This window comes from Salmo trutta, chromosome 34 (assembly GCF_901001165.1).
Source record: "Salmo trutta chromosome 34, fSalTru1.1, whole genome shotgun sequence".
NCBI classification, from domain to species: Eukaryota; Metazoa; Chordata; class Actinopteri; order Salmoniformes; family Salmonidae; genus Salmo; species Salmo trutta.
In genome coordinates this window covers 10,029,009-10,038,601 of record NC_042990.1, presented here as the reverse complement: position 1 = coordinate 10,038,601, position 9,593 = coordinate 10,029,009, and the positions used below count along the sequence as shown (strand labels likewise).

Below are 9,593 nucleotides of genomic sequence, written 5' to 3'. Positions count from 1 at the left end.
AGTCTATCGTTGGATGGGGAGGCGGGACAAAGCGCGCACTGACGTCAACGATAGTATATAGAGCGCTGTGATTGGCTAGACTGGCTAATGTAAAGGAGAAGAATGAAAATATCAAAGGATACAATAACGAAAAAACGATGGATAAAAAACGTATATTCGAAATAAATAACAGAAATGGACATTCATAATGTCTAGGTTTTCGATGTCACTTGCTTGAGCGCATTGATCAGCGAAAATAAACCGCTCTAAACTTTTTTTCTATCCCATTCCCCTCCCCATTTACTTGCTGGTTGAACGTCACTTGCCTCTTCTATACTGGTCATGTAAGCTACAGGTTAAATGTATTATTATAAAAACATTTTTTACAACAGATGTCCTTATATTACCACAACTGCAAAACCGAGCGTCTAAGAACATCAGGTCCCAAATTCCAATTTTTATATTTCCGTTATCTCCGCTGTATGCGTTTGTAGACTGGTGAGGAGAGTTATTTTTATTCCATTCGCCCGCCTACTCCCTGTCAGCAGACCTCCCCTAAAGCACTATTGGATGCCGCAGCCCTGTCCTAAACAGCTGTTTGGTGTTTTGCCACAGCACGATTCGACTAAACACGGTGTCAATCAAATATACATTGCCGTGTAGTTCCTTGGATTCGTGAAATCTACTGGCTACTGTACTCAAATGTGTCCTCTGATTGGCTACATGGACTAGTGTCAAGGCTTTGGGCTTCATTCACCATTTTGCGACTGTAGAGTAGAATGTACAGAGCAGTCAGTAGTTTTTCCTCCTTTAAGTTGCTTTACAGAAGAAAGATAATGTGACAGTCTGTTAAATGTCAACCCTGGATTTCCGACTATAGGCCTACTAACGATTCCGCTACTGACTCGATAAATATCTGCATTGAAAATAATTTAGTGGTGAGTAAAACCTACAAATCTTTCTTCTGCAGCACTGCAGTAGCCTGTTTTGCTTTGTCGACCTGCTACGCTGTAGACGTTGCCAATAATAAGCACCCTTTGTAACTACTAATACAATTATATTTTCATTTTTTATAATACTCCACGGAGAGAAGTAAAGAGGCGATTGGATTCCACACTTCATGAAAAGGGAGCGGTGCGGGTGGATTGTCAGCCTAAAACTTTTCCCCCAGAAAATATTCAACGCCATAACTGCCATTATAAGACTGAGACTTCCTAGAAGTGTTTTTCTTAGGTCGCGATTGAAAGCAAACATTGAAGCGATCTGCATCACCTACGTAGTTATTCGCTTTATTATCTCTACATAGGCTACTATTCGTGATACAAAATGTCTATTTGAATCTGTCCTTCGCCTGCAGGCTTGTGGGCCGCGTTTCTACGTTGTGTCCACATTTTTTATTTATTTTTTACTTTTTATTGTAACTTAATGTACAATGTTGCAGTTTGCACTCGCCGGTAAATGACTTTCTAAGTTGCATCCAGTAATGTCGACATTTTACAACGGTTGTCACGAATGAATTCGCAGCATAATTACTTTGGCTGCCCGTCGCACGATGTAACGTTAATGACATATTGTTAGATTGATTTAATAAGTAAAGCCTAAATCTGTTAGGAATACCTGTCGATGAGTTGTTCCACGGCACCATATTTTGGAATACCGGGCCTTTTTTAACTGTTTAAATTCCCCGTGTTAAATGTTGCACGAAGAAGATTTTTCTAAGCGGCCTTGTGTTGTTAGACCTGCGTCACTGGACTTCACGGCCCTGTTGTGTAGTAAGCTGGTTGTGTAGTAAGCTGGTTGTGTAGTAAACTGATAGTAATCGCAAAGCGCTACGGCCAATAAAAGGGGTTGACACATATACGGTAACGTTACTTATTCAGCGAAACTAACAGTGACGCCATTCTCGCGTTCGTTTCGCATTTGACATCGCTTCGGTTTTAGGGTTGTAGTTTGTTTTCGATCTGTTTCCAGCCGAAGTGCTTTGGTAGGTAGGCCCTACGTGAAGTTTGTCAGTTATCCGGTAAGTTCCGCTATCGGTGCAACATTCTCCAGTAGTTATCATCGTTTTATAGTTACGTGTCGATGAATCGAAATTGTAGAGGTGTACATTCACCCCACTGTGCACACACTGGTTGAATCAACGTTTTGTTTTCTTCCCCCCACGTCGTTTAAATGAAACTACGTTTAACCAACGTAGACTATACGTTGAATTGACGTCTGTGCACATTGGGATGGTATGTGAATATTGATTTTTCATTACGGTCACATAGGATATTACCACACGTTCTCCAATGGTTACAAATGGCAATGCTATAACATGGTAATAGTTCAGCCTTAGGAATATGTTGCCCATATCTATGCTGTAGAAACTTAGCATGCTGAACTATTAGCATGCTAAGTTTCTACAGCATAGATATGGGCAACATATTTTTTTTAAACCTTTATTTAACTAGACAAGTCTGTTAAGAACCGGCCAAACCCAGGACGACGCTGGGTCATTTATGCGAGTCCCTATGGGACTCCAAATCACGGCCGGTGTTGATACAGCCTGCTGTCTGTAGTCATGCCTCTAGCACCAGAGATGCTGTGTCTTAGACAGCTGTGCCACTCGGGAGCCCGAGTGAACCTTGACGGAACAGAAGATTGAACATTGAAGCAATATTGATAAACGGATCAGGCTCATACATTTAGAAGGGAAATGCGTTGTACCTTCATTTATCGAAATTGTTTTAATTATGACACTCACCCATATACTTGCCGGTGTGCACTATTGAGTAAACAATGTGCACACTTCTAACTTGGAAAAAAGTGAGGCAACAAATGACATTGTGAGGACAGTTCTTTGGACGCAATCTCAAGTCTCCCAAATATAATTTGCGTAACACAGGTACTGGGTTGTAACTAAGTGTAGTGTGGTCACAACAATACAGGTCTGTAGTTTCTCATTCCAAATAGATAGGTACCTTGGAGTTCTGTAGAGCTAAATGAATGAAATTACTAGACGTACATGACATTGTAACAACCTAATATTCAATAAATATCATCATTTCTCCATGACATGTAGCATTAAATCCCAACGTGATAAAAGCAAACTCATACGCCACAATATCATTTTGTCTAGACTTTGATGTTTGTCTTTGGTCCTGCTTTGTTAGAGGATTGTTAGGCCTGCGACACATGGCGCTGCCTGTTCCAATGGAAAACCCAAACCAAACCTGTTGGTTTTCAGTTCGTTTCTGTCGTCAACATTTGTCAGCGTTCGAGCAACATAGATGTTTTCCCTGGCAGTGAAAAATTCCTCTAAATGAGAGAGTGGTTGTTGGTATGAAATCTAAGGAGAAAGAGAGAGCTAAAGAGAGAGGATAACGAAGCAGCAGGAAGTTAGGTAATGGTCCATGACAGGAAGTGTGGCTTGTAAGGGCGGATTGGTTCAGCTACGAAATAGATGAAGGTCACCACCGAGAACCAGAGAGAGAGAGAGAAAGAACGAGTGAGTAAGAGAAAGAGAGAAATACGAGTGAACAAGAAGGAATTCCCCCTCCTCAACTGTCATAGCCAAGAAACCAGAGAGAGAGATAGAGAGAGTGTGTGTGTGTGTGTGTGTGGGTGCAGACTTGTCTGGACAAGCACTTCCAAATGTGCTCGCCACTATTCTGCTATATTGTTCTATTACTTAACACACTATATAATATTGCTTCATTATGGGTTCATTCACACAGGGTTATGTGTAAAATGATATGTGATGCTTAAATCTTTTCTCTTGCCCATTCACCCTCTGAATGGCACACACACACAATCCATGTCTCAGTTGTCTCAAGACTTATAGCTTTCACCTGGATTCATGTGGTCAGTCTATGTAATGGAAAGAGCAGTTTTTCCTAATATTTTGTACACTCAGTGAAATTCATGTGAAATGATTTTGTAATAAAATGGTAATACCCATTTCTTCTTGAGTTGAATGATACATCATTCATATCAGTAATGAACGCATTACCAAGGACACAAAATACATGGTTTTATAGAATAGGTCTTGTATTCGAAATGATTTGGAAAAACTGGGCTCAGTTTTTCTTTGACAGTCACTTCTCCCCACCGCTACCTTAGCTGGTGAATAGGCTTTGTATAATGTCACAATGCATTCACCACATGAATAATCCATCCCTTGTTACGCTCTGCTCTGTTTCAGGGTCTGGAATAAGGTGGAAAGAGCTGGAGAAACAGAAAGAGGAAAGGGCGGGAGAAGAGAGAGAGAGGAGCTGGAAGAGCAGGGAAATAGAGGGAGGAGAGAGGAACAAAGATTCTGGACTCTGGAAAAATTAAGCCACTGTAAATAGTCAAGAAAACTCCCAATGCAGAGATGAAGCCGATTAAAAAGCAAGGAAGGCGCTCGCCCCCGTCGACCCGAGCCAAAGGGGGGAAGAGACGGGGGACGGGGGACAGTGGAGAGAAAAGAGACTCGGACGAGAACAGAGACCGATCCCCCAAAAGTCAGACCTCACCCCAAACCTCATCTCACTCAGAGTCTTCTCAGGAGGAGTCGGTGACACTCACAACGATGGCCACGCCAGAGAGGGAGGGCCACAGAGAGGGGCCCCGGCTCCCAGAGACAGCGGCCGCAGCAGCAGCTTCCCTCCCTGGGAAGTCGGAGGACTCCCGCCCGGGGAGCGTCAAGTCGCTGAGCGCCCACAGCACAGACAGCAGCAGCAGCGCCGCCAGCGCTGCCAACAGCCCCAACCCCTCGTCCAACCGCAAGACGGCCACCTTCAAGGCCCGCGTCCCCAAGAAGAAGTACACCTCTGAGCACTGTGCTGCCGCCGCCGCTGCCGCCGCCAACCACGGTAACCCCGGCAACACCGGCGCGCCTCCACTGAACAGAAATAGTGCTCACTGTGACAGTAACGCCGGAAGTCAGTTGTCCAGCTTATCTTCGGGGCCCGGGTCGGTGGCGAGTGAGGGCGGTTCGCTCACTGACATCAACAGTCAGACCAGGAGACCAGTGGAGGACTACATTACCACTGTAGCTCCACCACAGGACAGGGACAACACACCTGGACCCCCTCCCACAGGGGACAGAGACAGGAGAGGCCCAGAGGGAGGCAGAGAAATCTCCCCCAGCCCTGTCCGCTGCTCCTCTACAGACACGGCCAGCGAACACGACCTGGACGTGAGCGAGCCACACCGCTCAAACTCTCACCACACCAACCCCACCACCGAAGCACACACCCTGGCCCTGGTGCAACGTAGCACCCCGCGCACTCCGACCCCACAGAGCCTGTCGGACGCGCTCGCCGACGCCCTGGCCAAAGGTCTAAAGAACCAGCGGGTGCTAGCCAGGCAGGCTCGGAGGAGGACTGGGAAGGGGGAAGAGGAGAACGGAAGGGGAGGGGGGAGGGAGAGCATGGACTCTGTGTTCAGAGCGGGCGTGGTGCGGCGGGTGAGCGGCGAGCACGGCAGCCTGGAGGTGCAGCTGAACGGTGAGAAGGAGCTTTACCGCTACCCGTTCCGTGAGGGCGCCCAGGGACCCGTGGACATTATCATGGACGCCCCGCCGCCCGGCTCCCAAGCCGTCCCCATCGGCACCCCTGTGTGCGTGCCCTTCGGAGGTAACGAGGACGGCGGCACCACAGAAGCCCAGCGCCAGTGGTACCGAGAGGGCCTGGTCACCCAGGTGGACTCCCACCCGGCTGTGTCCTACCCATATAGAGTGTTGTTAGAGGATAGAGTGCCCCCAGGGGATGAGGAAGGGGATGGCAGGGTGGGCACTCCGACCGCTGTGTGGGTGTCCCGTCAGAGCCTCCGCCTGCTGGTGCCCCCCTGGGACCTGGACCTGGGACCCTGCGGAGGGGGGCGAGAGGAAAGCGATGCCGCCGCCAAGAGAGGGCGAGAGAGGGAGAGAGAGAAAGAGGACAGGGACGAGATAGAGGTGGAGCAGGAGCTGTGTCGCCTCAGCCGCGGGATGGGGCTCAGCGCAGCTGTCGCTGGGTCCGTGTTGGGGAGGCTTTCATACCCTGGAACGGCCCCCGCCTCCTCGTCTTCCTCCACTGTCAGCTCCCCCGTCACCCCCGCCTCGGTGCTGAGTCTGGTGCCCGGAAGAGACTGGGAGCGAGAGAAGGACCTGGTGGAGAGAGAGCGGAAACAAGAGAGAGATAACCGAGAGAGGGCCAAGCAGCACCACCACTTCATGCCCCTGACCCCCGAGGAGGACATAGAGGTGTCCCACTTCAGCATGGTGCCCATGGGGGCGGCGGGAGGGGCGGCCAAGGCCCTGACGGTGTCCCAGCACAGGCACATACTCTCCAAGCCGCCCCCGGGCTACCTCAGCCCCCACCTGTCCGTGGTCCGGAGCCTCGGAGGCACCCCGCTAGTGGGCCCCCACCTGGCCCTCAACCCCCACCCACCTCCCTCCCCCACGGTGCTACTGGGGCTGGAGTCGGGAGCCCTGGCAGCGGGGGCGGCCGTCATCGCCACCCCTCAGCTCCCTCCTCTGTCCTCCTCGTCCTCCCGCGGCTCCCTGGATAAGCCGCCCTCTTCAAACTCCAACTCCCACGGTGCATCTGGAGGGGGTGGAGGCTCGTGCTCGAGTTCGACGTCCTCGTCGCGCTCCCGCACCCCGCTCACGGCGGCCCAGCAGAAGTACAAGAAGGGCGATGTGGTGTGTACCCCCACGGGCATCCGCAAGAAGTTCAACGGCAAGCAGTGGAGGAGGCTGTGCTCCAGAGAGGGCTGCTCTAAGGAGTCCCAGAGAAGAGGCTACTGCTCGCGTCATCTCTCCATGAGAACTAAAGAGATGGAGGCCAGCGGAGGGGGCAGAGACCGTGGCGGGGCCAGCAGTACGGGCACCCTAACCCCGTCAGACCTGAGGCTGGGCGGCGGCCGGACCAGTTCGGAGTTCGACTGGGACAACACGTCGCGAGACAGCAGCGAAGCGAGCAGTAGGGGAGGGGATTCACGCCCCCGCCTGGTCCTGCCCTCGCTCCTGCCCCAGGACTTATCACGCTTCGACTTTGATGAGTGCGAGGCGGCCACAATGCTGGTATCTCTGGGCAGCTCCCGCTCGGGCACGCCTTCCTTCTCTCCCATCTCCAACCAGTCGCCCTTCTCGCCCACGCCGTCGCCCTCGCCTTCCCCGCTTTTCGTCTTCCGCCCGGCCACCTTCAGCCCCATCACGGCGCCACCTTCGCTCACCCCTCGCCGCCACCGCCACCTGAGCGGCACTAAGATGGGCACGCCGGGCTCGGAGCGCGAGCGCCACCTGTCGGGCATCGTACCCACCTTCCAGACCAACCTCACCTTCACCGTGCCCATGAGCCCCAGCAAGCGGAAACTTGATGCCCTTCCTCCACCCCTGCCCCTCTCTGCCCAGGATTACGCCAAGCCCGACCAGCAGTTAGGGGAGACTATTGGCCTCAGCCCAGCCGCCTTCAGGGTGCTCTCCCCTCAGAGCCAGCCCACCACCCCCTCCTCCCTCTCCTTCCCCCGGCCCCGGAGCGCCACCAGCCGCCCCCCATCCTCCGCCGCTTCCACCCCCCCGCCAATGCTGGTGTCCCCCACCCCTCCCTCCCCCCTGCCCCAGGACCCCAGTCCCCGCCGCGTCGTGCCCCTGCGAGACTCCCCCGTCATCGTGCGGAACCCCGACGTCCCCCTGGCCAAGTTCACAGATGGACCCCTGGTGAGGAGGGGAGGAGGAGGCCGCTCCTCCAGAGAGCACAGCCAGCCCCTGCACCTTGCCACCGGCCTCCAAGCACCCGTGCCCATCAACGGCGCCGCCACCAATGGCGCAGTCCTCCTGCGAAACCCCGCCTCCACCCTTGTCCTTGTAACCTCCTCCCAGTCCCTGACCCCAGCCGTCGCCGGACACCCTGCCCACTCCAGCCCCACCCTCAGTGGTGACTCCGCCTCCATCTCCTCTACTGGCTCCGCCCTCTCCAGCTCTGGATCAGGAGGTAGGGAGTGGGAGAGGAAGCCCGGCGGGCACCAGGATGCCATTGGAGGGGCATTGCCCCAGCCGGTAGCCTGCCACCCCTCTCCAACTGCCCTGCTGCCCCTCATCCTACCAGCCGAGTCCCCTCACCCTGCACCCCGCAAGGACATCATCATTGGACGGCCCGGGACAGGTAAGACAACAATTATTATTGGGGTGTATAGGATAGGGGTTAGTATATAGAGGTGTATAGGGGTTAGTATATAGAGGTGTATAGGGGTTAGTATATAGAGGTGTACAGGGGTTAGTATATAGAGGTGTGTAGGGGTTAGTATATAGAGGTGTATATAGATGTGTATAGGGGTTAGTATATAGAGGTGTATAGGGGTTGGTATATAGAGGTGTATAGGGGTTAGTATATAGAGGTGTATAGGGGTTAGTATATAGAGCTGTATAGGGGTTAGTATATAGAGGTGTATAGGGGTTAGTATATAGATGTGTATAGGGGTTAGTATATAGATGTGTATAGGGGTTAGTATATAGATGTGTATAGGGGTTAGTATTTAGAGGTGTATATAGATGTGTATAGGGGTTAGTATATAGAGGTGTATAGGGGTTAGTATATAGAGGTGTATAGGGGTTAGTATATAGAGGTGTATAGGGGTTAGTATATAGATGTGTATAGGGGTTAGTATATAGATGTGTATAGGGGTTAGTATATAGATGTGTATAGGGGTTAGTATTTAGAGGTGTATATAGATGTGTATAGGGGTTAGTATATAGAGGTGTATAGGGGTTAGTATATAGAGGTGTATAGGGGTTAGTATATAGAGGTGTATAGGGGTTAGTATATAGAGGTGTATAGGGGTTAGTATATAGATGTGTATAGGGGTTAGTATTTAGAGGTGTATATAGATGTGTATAGGGGTTAGTATTTAGAGGTGTATATAGATGTGTATAGGGGTTAGTATATAGAGGTGTATAGGGGTTAGTATATAGAGGTGTATAGGGGTTAGTATATAGATGTGTATAGGGGTTAGTATTTAGAGGTGTATAGGGGTTAGTATATAGAGGTGTATAGGGGTTAGTATTTAGAGGTGTATAGGGGTTAGTATATAGATGTGTATAGGGGTTAGTATATAGATGTGTATAGGGGTTAGTATTTAGAGGTGTATAGGGGTTAGTATATAGATGTGTATAGGGGTTAGTATATAGATGTGTATAGGGGTTTGTATATAGAGGTGTATAGGGGTTAGTATATAGATGTGTATAGGGGTTAGTATTTAGAGGTGTATATAGATGTGTATAGGGGTTAGTATATAGAGGTGTATATATATGTGTATAGGGGTTAGTATATAGAGTTGTATAGGGGTTGGTATATAGAGGTGTATAGGGGTTAGTATATAGAGGTGTATAGGGGTTAGTATTTAGAGGTGTATAGGGGTTAGTATATAGATGTGTATAGGGGTTAGTATATAGATGTGTATAGGGGTTAGTATTTAGAGGTGTATATAGAGGTGTATAGGGGTTAGTATATAGAGGTGTATAGGAGTTAGTATATTGAGGTGTATAGGGGTTAGTATATAGAGGTGTATAGGGGTTAGTATTTAGATGTGTATAGGGGTTAGTATATAGAGGTGTATAGGGGTTAGTATATAGAGGTGTATAGGGGTTAGTATATGGAGGTGTATAG

At 50.1% G+C, this 9,593-nt stretch overlaps 1 protein-coding gene across 3 annotated transcripts in view; it reads left to right on the top strand.

The window, feature by feature from the left end:
• The first annotated feature begins 711 nt into the window (after positions 1-711).
• Positions 712-9,593, top strand: part of cica (capicua transcriptional repressor a) — a 34,250-nt gene continuing 25,368 nt past the window's right edge. For 2 of the 3 annotated variants that reach the window (XM_029731703.1, XM_029731701.1), the window contains exons 1-2: positions 712-917; positions 4,166-8,093. In XM_029731703.1, coding sequence (XP_029587563.1) covers positions 4,337-8,093 — 3,757 coding nt within the window. In that variant the 5' untranslated portion in view covers positions 712-917; positions 4,166-4,336. Of the gene's footprint in view, positions 918-1,709; positions 2,000-4,165; positions 8,094-9,593 lie in introns of those variants that run through there. The other variant, XM_029731702.1, reaches the window with a different exon arrangement.